The sequence below is a fragment of the Lycorma delicatula genome, chromosome 4, assembly GCF_047948215.1.
Source record: "Lycorma delicatula isolate Av1 chromosome 4, ASM4794821v1, whole genome shotgun sequence".
NCBI lineage: Eukaryota > Metazoa > Arthropoda > Insecta > Hemiptera > Fulgoridae > Lycorma > Lycorma delicatula.
In genome coordinates, this window is record NC_134458.1 from 48,596,119 (window position 1) to 48,610,562 (window position 14,444).

General features: G+C 28.4%; 1 protein-coding gene across 4 annotated transcripts in view; it reads right to left on the reverse strand.

Annotated features, from left to right (window-relative positions):
• The window catches only part of chb (CLIP-associating protein), a 246,653-nt gene that overhangs the window by 155,190 nt on the left and 77,019 nt on the right, over nt 1–14,444 (reverse strand). For all 4 annotated transcript variants that reach the window (XM_075362879.1, XM_075362878.1, XM_075362877.1 and 1 more), the window contains one exon: nt 12,900–13,055. In XM_075362879.1, coding sequence (XP_075218994.1) covers nt 12,900–13,055 — 156 coding nt within the window. The remainder of the gene's footprint in view (nt 1–12,899; nt 13,056–14,444) is intronic.

Here is a 14,444-nt window from a genome sequence, read left to right on the forward strand (position 1 = left end):
AATCTGCGTTACATCCGTATCCGTAGTATATCAAGCCATGTTATAGCGGGGCTGTGCTGTACATTGTAAAAGACCGGAATAACAGACCTGAGTAACAGATTCCTGCCAATTAAGAAGAAAGTAATAGAAAATATAATAATGGGAGGAATCCATAAAGGGGCTAAAAGAAACCCTTTTAGTAAAATTAATTGTTTATTTGCAGTGAAGGACGTTTTAACAATTGTCCTTTGTAATACTGTCCACTGCCACACACTAAACAGATGTTCAGTGAAAATGGGTTATCAGACCAGGATCTAATGGGAAAATGTGAGGGCAGATGATCATTTTGAGTTGAGTCTGGTCCTGCTGGTAAAGAGGATAGGAGTATAAATTCTCAAGGGAAGAGCAGTTGATGATCAGTCTGCGACAGAGTGCTACAATGACTTCTGCGAGAAAGTTTTAAGCAAAGAGTTATTATGCGAGTTTGAAGCAAGAGTATTCTGTGAGGTCTGTGAAGTAGTGAATTTCTAGTGCGTATACATTTGATGCAATTATAGTGATGTCACTAGTAATTCCGGTGTGGATAGTACATGAAAACAAGAAATGGTTTGGTGAGTTACTTATAGACTATAAGTGAAACAGATAATGTACTAAATTTCATTCATAAATTGTTAGGTAAACAACAAAAGTATTTACAGTAAAAGAATTTTATACTTGTCTTATCTACTGCACTATTGTTGTTAATACAAGACTAGTTGTTAAAAGTGTTAAGATTAGTGGTCATGCTAATGTCTTTTGTTAATGGGACTTAATTCTGGTTTTCAATATTTAACTACCTATAAATAAATCCTGACGATTACTTTAAATTTTGTTTTGTATGCAATCACTGTTTATTATTATTATTATTATTGTTGTTTTTGTGATTACTATGATTATTTGTTTATTATTGACTATTATTACTGTTTGCTGTTGCCATTATTGTTATTATTCTGATTATTATTGTGAGTTGTTTATTATTATTATTATTATTATTATTATTATTACTATTACTATTGCCATTATTATTCCTGAGTTGTCTTGTTTTACTTATGTTCTTAAACTAATAAATTGTAATTATTTAAACATTTTCAATTGTCAATCTCTCAATATCCTGATCGAGCCGCAAACATGCAACAATATATATATATAATGTAGGAAAAACCACCACCAAGTGATTCATGAAGAGATTTACTGAACACTATAACAATTAAAAAATGGTAGTTCTAAATTTTCAAATGTTAAATAACATAATATTACTGACATAAAAAATAATTAAAAATTTTAGTGATACGTAATAATGAAATGTATCTAGAGGTACATTATTTACACATATATATATATATATATATATATATATATATATGTGTGTGTGTGTGTGTGTGTGTGTGTGTGTGTGTGTGTGTGTGTGTGTGTGTGTGTGTAAATAATAAGTAATAACTAAATATTAAGTAATAACTATAGCAATATTGAACTCTTGTTTAAAACAAAATTACCCCACTGTCCAATCCACCTTTTAATTGGCAGCTGAATGTCTATGGTATAAAACATGTAAATCAAACTATAATATATTTAAAACCAATCAATTTCAGCTTAATATTTAAATATATATTATTATTATAAATTGTTAATTAATTAAGCTTTTTATTCTTCCGATTTCAAACTTTTATCCTTGTAAAAAACTTCTAGGATATAAAGAAGTAACAAAAGAATCATAGACTTTGTGATAGGCCAACCCAAATTTAAAACAAGTAATCTAATTGAACTGGCATAAATCAGCATAAATCTAATTGAACTGGTTTATCCTACAACCAATAACTTATAAAAATTTTACCTAGTTCAAATCAGTGTGTTCTGAGATTAAGTTTGGCTGATAAAAAAACATACCACATGTGATAAAAGAATAGATTAAATAGAGTAATTAACAATGAGTATTAATAACTAACTGATATAACAAGAAAAAAATTTAATTTATGAAATACACAAATAATGAAATTTAAAATAAAATAAACACATCAAATCATTAAACATCTATTACTCACTGAACCTACTCCCCACAAAAAAAAAGAAATATTCATAGCATTTAATAACTTGTGTTCCATTACCACATTTAAGAGATATTTTAAAATTAATCAAATTTTTTTGAGTATATAAACAAAAGAACACAACTGTATTATTTATTAGTGTTTTCTTTCAAGAACAAAAATAAAGGACATAAAAATGAATAAAACATCATTTTTCATGCAAATTCTATAAAATTTTCAACAAAGGAAGAACAAAAATGAAAAACACTTTTCCTTATACATGCAATCAGGCATGTATAAGGAATACATGCCTTATACATGTATTCCTACAAGATTAATTCAACTTTCAAAATGTTCTGCAAGGAAAGCAATAAAATTATCACTAAATAAAATTATTCATCAGTAAAACACAACAAACTATCAATTATACTAGTTAACTTACTTAAATTTTTAAACAGATTTTCATCGCTAGAGTAATCTATCTCACACTACATTCTAAAGACACGTATAACTCATTTTAATATAAATTTTATTTATAAACCAGATGATAAAAAACCATATCTTAAATTACTTCTTTACTATTTCCCTTGTTAGCATGGATTTAACAGCAATTTTTTTTTTTAATTTTTACAATGAAGACATCTCAAAAGACAGCACTACACATTTAAACATTAAATAAGCAGTTAAAACATTGCTCTTTAAGCCACTCAGTTAAATTTTAAACCAATTAATTAAGTACCTATTATTAAATTCCAGTTAATCATAACTTTTCTAATAATATTAAAACTGAACTATCATTAAGTCTGTAAATGAAATTCAATATAGTTTTTATTTTATTTTCAAAATCTACATTACCAACATCTTTCTTTTATAAAGTAATCAATACTAACTTTGCGCATTTTCCTTTCCTATATCCATATCATTTACTCACAAAAATATTCAATTAATTTAACAATTAAATAATTTATTTATCAAACTCTATAAAAAAAAGGAGTTAACCTTGCATGAACTCTCAAAATACCAACAAACCTATAATAATATAAGTCATAAGAAGAAACGTAATACTAAAAGAAAAAGAATATAATCATAGTCTTATGCAAATTAGAAAAACTTACACATTGCTTCTACCTACTTTTGAATCACATTAACACGTTCATTAGCCATATTTACCCTCCTTCTTTTTCTAACAGTTAAATTTGTATTACCACTACTTCAAATTTATCAACAAATTACACAAAGTTCAGAGAAACTTTCTTAAAAAACAATTCATCTGAATACAAACATGTAATAGTTGGGAATTGTCAATCAGTTGATAAAACTGTATAAAAGATTTAAAATTAGACAGGCACAAAAAGACTTTCTCCTTCTCATAATTATCACACACCATACATCCCTAACTATTTACTGTTATACAATAAATCATAAATATTAATAAGGATTAGTATTAGTATTATTGTAAAGCATCACACCATCGTACAAAAGGAACCTAACACTTCTGAGTATTTTTAATCTATCATCATCTGATAAACAATCAATGGCCATCAGATACGATTAATTCTGGTAGTTAACATGTCATGTGTAGCATTTACTACCCACAGTATTGTACTCTATAAACTATGTACTGACCAGTATATTCTAACCTCTCTACTAATGATGTGTAGTAGGTTTTTGTTGAAAAATTAATAAAGCAACTATTCTACCTTTAATCTCTTGTAGAGAAAAAGTCAACTTAGTCAGTGCGTCTCTTACAATTACTACTCTAAGCTAATATTATGGATGGGATTTATTTAACTTTCCAGAAATTTATCGAAGAAAAAACATCACACTGCTAAAACCACATACTAATAAACAGTCATCAAAATAAAATAAAAAAATCTAATGGTAAACTAATGGAATGTACCACACAACAAAGCACTACTTCTTATAGCCATAACCACACAAAACAAAAAATAAATTGGCATTCTAAACTTGCACATAAATACTTTATAAAAAAAATCTATACAGAAAGTATTCAGACCAAAATATTTAGAAATAAGTAGGCCACCAAAATCACAACCCATCATTGTATATAAACACATTCAGATATAACATAATAAGTGTCTTATTTTTTTGCTAATTGAGTAAACAGAAAAACAGCATAAAACACTTTAATTATTTTCTGCTTTAGAAGTACGTAAATACTGATAGGTATAGACTGATTCCAAACAGCATTAAATCTCTCAGATGATTCTGTAGCCAAAATTAAGAAAAAAGTTCATATAAACACAGGTCAGGAAAATGGTTCATTATTGAGCTTCGGCTCGCAGAACATTTTGTCCTGGTTTTTGCTCCCTCTGTGAAATTAAACCGCACTAAAATTCTTGGGGTACGAATCGTGGGGTAAATTTGGTCCTTCTTTATGATTTTTTATCTAAGAAATTGAATAAACATGGTCCCAGACCTATTTCTCACTTAGATTTTAACAAAAACACAGTAAAACATGAAAAGGTTTTGTTGGCAAATACACTCTTTTAGGTTTGCAATTAAGTAACTTTGATAATTGACCGATACACAAATAATGTCTAGTTAACTTTGTAAAGAATTTAATTCTGAGAAAATTGATGTAAATAACATCTATTAAAATTAAACACAAATTAAAGAAGTTCAACTTTAATTAGAAACAAAACACAAACTGGATCGAAAATGTGATATGATTTTAACAACAGAACAATTTTCATCAATGTCTGAACATAATGTAAATAAAAACAAACAGAAAACTTATCAATAATAGAAATGAATAAATAAAAAATATATTTAAAAAAATTAAAATCACGTATCTTCTGGTTTTTTTTTATCTAAAAATTATTAAATATCAAAATGGTTTCTTGATAAAGTTGCAAACATTTCTTCAAACCAAATGCTAAATGTGACCATCAATCTATTCAATGTATATTCGGCTCAACAAATTCATGCTGCCAGCATCATTTTTATTTCTAATAATAGCTCCAGTTTCTATTATACCTTTTCTTAATTTTTCTTGTGTGCCAATAAGAGCAAAATAGATTAACCAACTTCAAAAGTCCACTGACATGAGATCAGGAGATTGAGGAGGCCATTTTATTGCCCCATTTCGACCAACCCATTACCTACAAAATGTGTTATTTAAATGATTCATCATATCACAAAAGTAGTAAGCAAGTGCATCATCAATGGAAAATAACATCTGCACTCTATCTAAAAGTGGAATATCTTCCAAGAATTCCATCAAATTTGTTTGCAAAAAATGCAAGTACTTCCATTGAGCTTTGGCAGTAAAAAAAAAAGGGCCTATGAGATTATCATCAAGAAGACCACACTACACATCTGAACGAAAAGGTGCATAGTAAATGACTTGTAACAGTCACATGGGGATTTTCTTCTACCCAAGTATCGGTGTTTTGATGATTTATAGTGGGCAACGTACAGCTGTGTACATAGGGTGCAAAACAGATAGACTTACAGGATGGGTGGAACAGTTAGATAGTCATTCCTTTATAAAAACATCTCATATGGCTCCATATACTTACATAGTGTGCAGTACACTGTCAGAGTTGTTCAGGATAGTTAATAGCGTGGTAAGCCAGTCGTCAGCCTACGTTCACAGCAATACACCACATGCTATACAATGCCATTTCTTGTAAAATAGGATTCATCAGTAATTTGAATCATCAGTAATTAGGATATTACTTAAGAAATTGGGATGATCTTCACTTTTCTAATTAATCATCAACAGAATTTCATCCGTTTATCAATATCAGCAATGTGATAACCTTCTGGTGGTTGAGGTGGTAGATACTTGTACAGCATTTAATATTGTTTCTTCAGCGTTGGCATTTCTCACAAAACATTCACGATCAGCATCGAATCATTGTGGTTTAAGCACATCTCTTTCTCAAACTCAAATTTGCCTCTCCAAACCCACAAATGTTTTACAATCTGGAATATTCAGTCTGGATAATTTTTCTGGTATTCACACACAGTAACCAATCCACTTTTATTTACCAAAAATTAACAACATGCCCATCAACTCTCCAAATGAAAAAAATTTGTGGTATCACCTATTGTGAATAACTGACCAAACAATAAAAGCACAAACATGCTCAAATGAATGTTCAAATGCTAGACACTAAATTTAATGAATGATCAGCTGTTATTGCCAACCTATGAAAAAATAAACATTTTTAATATGTTTTAAAATGATGTCTTTCAAATCTATTTTTATAATTTGTAGCATTTATACGTAAATTCTTTTGCGTTACTTTTCTTCTTTTTTTTTTTACATTATTACTTTTCTGATCCAGTTTGTGTGTTTTGTTTTTTTATTGTTGAACTTCTCAATTTTTTGTTTAATTTTAATAGACATTACTTACATCAAATTTCTCAGATTAAATTCTGTCAATGTTAACTAGAAAATTTTATTCATTTATTGGTAAATTAAGAGTTATTTTATTCCAAACCTAAGAAAGTGTATTTTCCAACAAAACTTTCCTACGTTTTACGCCCTTTTTCTTAAAACCTAAGCAAGATAGAAGTCTAGGACCACTTTTTATTCAGTTTCTTAGATCAAAAAACCATAAGAAAGCACCAAATTTAAACCTCGATTTGAACCCCAGGATTTTAGTTCAACACAGAGGGAGCAGAAAGCAGGGCTAAATGTTTTGCGAGCCAAAACTCAAATAAACTGTTTTCTGATCTAGTCTATGAGTTCTTTTTCTTATTTTTGGTTATAAAACTATGTACCATGAGAAAGAGGGGAGGGGGAGAAAGAGAGAACTGCACAAAACCATATTCAATATGTTAAATATAATTAATAAAATTAATTTTGAAAATGGACACAATTGACAAAATTAAAATATTAAGAAACCATAATAAAAAAGCAAAATTTAATATAAATACTTAAAATTTTTGTCCTAGGAAAAAATTGAAAAAACTGAAGACAGATTCCAAAATCAGGCCCATAGTCTTGAAATAAAGAGAGATATTTGTTTCACTGAAATCAAGTTTCAATACTGCATAAAAATTCTTAAATTTACACAAACATACTCCTTGAATTAACTTTGGGTCCACCCAGCTGGTTTAAAACTGGTTAACTCGTGAATACTTTCTGTACAGATTTCATACATATCTTTACAAATGTGAAAAAAACACTACTGAGTGAAATATATTAGAAATATTAAATATACCTTGATTATCATCACCTGAGATATTGTCAGCAAAAATAAAATAAAATTCTTAAATTTTTAACAAAACTTAATGTTTACAAATAATATTAAAAAAATCTAGCCAAAAAGCAGAATTTAAGAAAGATATTCTTTCTATATAAATTTTCAACTTATCCTACATTTAATCAGTAACTACATTAAGAAATGAGGAATGTTTTTATAAAAGAATAATATCATCAAGTCAACAAGAGTTCAAAATAACATTCCAAATTCACCTACAATTTAACTGTAACAGTTGGTTAGGTAAACATTTTTCAAGACACTGTCACTACAGACGGTAGGTATCACTAACCTGATAAACAATCCAGTTCTCATGTTATAGTACATCAAATTTATCTTACAAAATTACGATGCAGGGAGAGGGAAAGTGACTGGGTGTACCAGTTAGTGACAGTGAGTATAGAAGGGTTGGGATGCAATTAGAATAACAGATGAAGGAGGCCAAGGAAAACTGAGCAGTAACTTATCCTGCCTTCAGTCCAACACACCCCCCCCCCCCCAACAACTAGCATAAAAAGGGGAATACTGCACATTGCACATATATTCATTATTGTTAAGATAACTTTGACGTAATACATAAAAAAGAATTAAGAATTAAAGAAGTGACTGGGAAAAGTGAGGATAAGGATACAGTTATTTATTAATCACTTCAGAAGAACAGTTTTTGTTCATTAGATACAGTAATATCAAACCTCTTTTGTAAAGGTTATTTTCTAGCTAGGTCACATATACAGACCTTTTCACAAATCAAAAATATACCACCTAGCATTGACTTGAATAAAGTTGTTTTTTCCTCTTTTTTATAATTATGAAGTAGTAATTGTTTTTAATACTGATTCTTTAGCATCTACTGATGATGACTGTTTGTAAATTTTACCAACTACCTAATTGTAGATTTTAGTGGGTTTTAAAGAATGATCAAATTTACTAATTTTTTAATAAGTGTAATAGTTTACACTGTCATTTTTTTTTGTTATGTTTTACACTGAGCATATTGTCTGCTAAAATTATATACAAAAAAATAAAACATATTGAATGGAGCAATTTTATTACGAATTTTATTTTATTTCATAGTTTTATAAAAATTACTTTTTTTATAAAGCTAACAAGCCAATGGCAAGCTATTACCAATGATAAAGAGCAATAGTGGAAATGAGCACAAAAAGATTAAATAATCATATAAAATTCAGCTTTACATTTCTATAGATATTCTTTTTTTTTTTACAAGAAAAAAATAATTACTCCTTTTTATACTTCAACAAATAACTACAGAGGCAAATAAACTGAACTGAACAGTTTTCTAATTTTAATTACATATAATGGCTACTCAGCAACATTTATGATCAAAGTAAGTAGAAAAGTATACAAATTTGAAGTTCCTTTTTTATCTAAAACTTTATTGTTAAATAACAGCAGACAGCAGAAACAAACTGTAAAATCTAAAAAATAGATTTTTTGGACAAAGCAGGATTGAAAATACCACTGAAGAAAGGTACACTAATTTAGGAAACAGAAGAAACACCCTGGATATAAAATTAATTGAATTTTATTAAAAGTAGAGGTGAATATATAACAACTTTGGCAAAATCTGTTTAACACTTTGTGCAACGATACTAAGAACATGTAAAAGAAGCAGCAGAAAAAAACAGGTCTGGTTCCACAATTAGCATAAATAAAGAAAAAAATACAACTACCATATTTATATTGAAAAGACTGAAGAAAAATACAACAGCAGCTGTAGCAGAGCTTGGAAAAGCATTTGAATAAAAGGTTGAACAGAATAAAAATTTGAGGTCAGAAATGAAATACAAAATAAGTACAGTTTAGTATAAAACACAGAGTAATTAATGACAATAACAGAAGGTAAGGAAAGGCAATCCAGAATGCAGACAGGAGTGTTCTGGTTACAACATTTGTAACCAGAAATATGTTAAAACTAATTTCAATTACAAAACAATGTAATTCACAGTTCAGACAGAAATTTGATTTGAAAATAAGTAAGCATAAAAAATAAATAAAATATGTTAGAAAAGAAGGTAACACACATATATATATATATAAAACTTTGTGAAAATTCAGAAAATACAAATAATTTATCAACATATTGACCTCTGCACCAAATAACCTCAAACAAAAAAATAAAAAATAACTACCAAATACACTAACAGAATATAGAAAAATAAAACCAAAGTCAACTTGCATGGGATCTCGCATCATCAGTCAGTACAAAATTCTTAAATTACATCAAACAAAAGCAAATAAATAAAAACTAAAGATTTAGAAATCATAAACCGTAATAACCACAAAACTTGAACAACATAACTCAAGAACTGGAATGATAAAAGACATAGTTGATTGTAGCAGTTGGCAACAATGTTTATGTACATAGTTACATGACGTTTTAAATTTATCATTATTCCAGTTGACATTGAGTTATGTTGTTCAAGTTTTGTGGTTATTAGAGTTTGTAGTTTCTAAATGTTTGGTTTTTATTTATTTATTTTTTGTTTTTGATTGATTTAATTTTGGAATTTTGTACAGACTGATAACGTGGGAACCTGTGAAAGTCAACTTTTGGTTCTACTTTTCTAGGTTCTGTTACTATGTTTGACTGTGTTTTTTTTTTTTGTTATTTCAGATATGTATATATTAATACAGGATAACACAGGAAAATACAGAAGAGCATAAAGAATTCTATTACTATGCAGCAAAAGTGTACAAAACAGAAAAGGTACCAAATAGATTTAAAACAAACAAATAAAGAAGTTATAACAAAAATATATATAATTGTATTAATTTATTACATTTTTTTAGACCTTTGTGTTAACAGAATGTGGATGATTAAAAGCCAGATAGACAAGATATTAAGTGGTTAAAATTGTAAAGTTATCTGAGAATGTTTTAAATCATTAGATAAACGAACTAAAAAGAAGAAATTAATACTAACATTTTCTAAGGAAACTATAAAATAAAGAAACAAAAGAGTTAATAAACGTTAATAACAAAAAGTAAAATAGTTAATACATTTTTAGGAAGAGACGTAGTATTTAAAAAGCATCTCATAAATCAATATTCTACTACATTGTTCTTAGCAGCAAATAATAATAAGAGACTAAAAATCACAATTAGGCAAATTAATACAAGAATTTGTATCACTACAATTCTTTACCTTGTAAAAAGTTATAATTAAACAATTACGAAATTAACAGAGCTATAATAATCACAAAAATTGTACAGTACTCCTTCTCTTAGATTATACATTAAAATAAAAATACTTAATAAGTAATCAATTCAGTTAGTATCATACAATAAACTTTTATGATTAGGTCAGTATATTACAAGTCATCAGGATGCACATATATCAAACGAACAACTTAAGTTAATAAATACACAATCAAAGTATAGTAAATCTAAATCTAAAATTTTTAAAAAATAAACAAGTAAACAAATTAATATCAACTAATAAGGAAACAACAGAAAATGGTGTGACTCAAATATGTCTTTTAATCTTTAATAATTTATCTTTATAATACTAACAACAGTTACCACAGACTAAATGAATAAAATCTGTGCACATGAGATAAATTAACATTCAATTTGTATGTTATGAATTCTACAGAAACAACTATCTAAAACAATTGTATTTTGCTTACAGTGTGAATAGAACTCCATATAATCAAAAAGTATTAAGAAAAATAATTAAACACCATTCACTCTTAAATAATTATGTGCGTAGATATAAAGCTATAGTATGTTATTAAAAAAAATAAAGATGACAGGTTACAAAAGGATTGATAAGGCACAAAGTATTCAAATATGACTAAACTTATATATAAATATAAAACAATTACTTTTGTAAAGAGTTCGGCTGACTTAATCACCAATATTTCATTGCTTCAGAAAGTAACAAAAGGAATACAAAACAAAAAATCTGGAGGAAAGCACAAATGTCCCTAACCAGATGGCATAAATACAAATCTAACCTAGTAAATGAAAAAATGTTAAATGAAGTTAATCACATTATTGAACTGTGAATTTTTTCTTGATTTGTGTGAGCTGTCTCTCTTGAAATAATTTCAAAGAGATTCCAGTATCACATATTTTAAAGAAGAGAAGGTTAAATATAATGAAATGCAGCAATAGAAAATCCCTTTCAGCACGCCAGAAGGCAGAGGTAAATTTCACCAGTGCTAAGGGATAAAAAAGATTTCTACCTTACAGTTAAGAAAAACTTAAATTTGCTCTATACGACAATGATTGCATGTGAAGAAAGTTTCACATGTTTAGCATATGACAAGTCCCATCTTCTAACAATTCCAGCAACATTTTGGTCATCCCTTGCCGCAAAGGTTGGTCATTTAAAAAATTGTTTCAGATAAAAGTTTTAGGGAATCTTTAGAGGACTAACAACCACTTTAAACAGATTCAATATTGTGCCTATTAAGGGAGGTATGATTTTTTGTCTTTGAAATCCCATTTTTTCCACCCCCAGGGCCAATGATTGGTGATATCAAAAAACTTTACTTAGATAAATTTTAGGCCCTTATCCAAAGAAAAATAGAAACTTTAAACGAATTTGATATTTTACTTAATAAGAAAGTTATAGCAATATCTTGTATTTCAAAAAAGCTCTCCCATTTCCATCCCCATGGTTTGATTTTGCCCATTAACAAATTTGACTGAGATTTTGGGTCGCTATATTTCATGCATCAACTTGAAAGTGATTGGTGCAAAACTATGGCAGTTATCATGTCCACAAGAAAGTGAAATATACATATATATAAACTTTTGAATTGATGGTGGTTTGGGGTCTAGAGGATGTGAAATGCGAAGATATGTCAAAATTTTCTGGAAATTGAATCATTGTACCCATTGCAATAGGTAGCTTTCTTATGAAATCTATCCAAAAGTAATGAGTTTGGGAAGGCTAAATATAATGAAATGCAGCAATAAAAAGTAATGAGTCGTGTCTTACTGAAAATAAATTCCAGAAAATTAGTGGTAACATTAAAAAACTAAACTCTTTAGATATTATAGAACAATGTGAGATGTTTAGGAAATTACCAATTGAAATCAATTATATTTTTAAATTAATGATCAGAAGTCCATTACATATAACATATGCAAGGTTAACTCATCAAAACATTGTGTTTAAGATAAAGTAAATAATCAATTAACAGCCAAAATGCAATAAAATCTGTTAGTTATTAACAACAAACTCACAAAATAATCTAAAACACCTTGTTATATTCATGCAATTAATGATAACCAGCATAATAATAAAAATCATTATTTTATATCAAAGAAGTCTGGTCAAAGTCTGAAGCTAATTCAGCTAAGTAAAACAATTATGGAGTGATAACTGTTTAAATGATCTTAAATTATTACAGCATTTGTGAATAAAAAACTAATTCAATATTGGTAACAGTATTTAACATTTTTTAATGCAAGCAATGACAGTAATTTTAATTCATTCAAGCAGATGGTCACAAAAAAAAAATTATAAAAAAAAGGAAAATAGGAACAGATAAGAAGGGATGAATGCTAAAAGCAACTAAAGCAACAGAGGATTAGTATGCTAAAACAACAAAAAAAGGTTGCTGACAAATTTACAACTTACGCAATGATGCCCCGGAACCAACTTTCTGGCGAGCAAGGGCAGCATACTGTGCTCTTGCCTTTGCCCGTTGAGCAGCTTGAAGATCAATAGCACTATTTGAACGTAATGATGTTGTAGGCGTTTGACCTCTGCGTGAAGTGGAGGTGGATCCACCTTCTAATAAAAACATTTCTTAGTACTTCAAACAAAAAACTAATCTGAATTCTACATAAATCTCAATGATACTTCTCAAATAAAAATGGGTTATATAAGTTTTAATCTACTTACATTCTGACCTTATAACATAATATCACACATTTATCATTCATCTGTTGTTATAAGACAGCAGCGCAATGCACAGCTTGCTCTATATAAAAGAGTAAAGATTAAATACTAATACAAATACAGTATTATGTTATGGAGTTAGGATTTAATTATGTTACACAATGACTGCGGAATACCACTAAATAACTATGAGATCTGTCACATAAAATATGATATAAAATGTAGATAGTTTAAAGGATATAGCACACAGTAAAAATTTTGTAACTGAAATAATTTCACATATGTAACCCTTTCCATCTCAGCCTTTATTCACTGTCTGAAATAAACCTACAAAAACAATCTAGTAAATAAGAGTAAATTCCTATTCAACTTTGTAAAACTAATTGTCTATGTCAGGCAATTTACATGAGTTCCAAATCATACAAATGATTAATATCAACAGATTATCTTTCCATGCTATTAATGATAAAATACTTTGCTGGCTATAAATGATTTTATTCAAAAAGATATTTCAACTTAACAGTAAAACTGAAATGGGTTTTTTGGCATAGCATTATTACAAATAAAGGTTAAGAAATATTTCATAAGACCTCCTCTATGCCAACATAACATTTCATGAAACACTGAACCACCCTAAATGCTATTGCAATAATCATGAATGGCATCCTCATAATAAAAATAAACAATAACATTTCAAACCATTAGGATATTTCTACCTTTAAATAACTTATAAAATCCAGTTAGAAAATATAATATGAAAAAACAACAAAAAATGAAAAACAATTAACATTTTTAATCCTTTTTTTTCATACAAGAACAAAATTTGTGCTATTTTTTTTTAAGTAACACTCATTTTTATAAGTTAAGCTTTAGACACAGACACGCGTGCACGCACACATACACACACAATTTCTAACTAGCACAGTAGAAATTAAAACAAGAATATCAGGAAGTAACCAGGCATTTAATAAGAAGGGAAGGTTGCTGTGTGGAAAATTGAACTTAGCGTTGAAGAGATTAATGAAATGTTTATTTGGAGTGTGATACTTTATGGAGCTGAAACGTGGTCAATGAGAAAGGCAAACAGAAAACAAATTGGGGATTTTGAGATGTTGATGTAGCTGGACATTGTATGAGAAGAAGATGTTTATTAGTAGATGCGATAGAAGGCTTGGTAGATGAGAGAAAAGGAAGAGATTTCAACAAATGAAGGATGGGATTATGGAAAAGAGAAAATGTGTGGAAACAAAGAGGTTAGCAAAGGGCAGAACATGGTGAAGA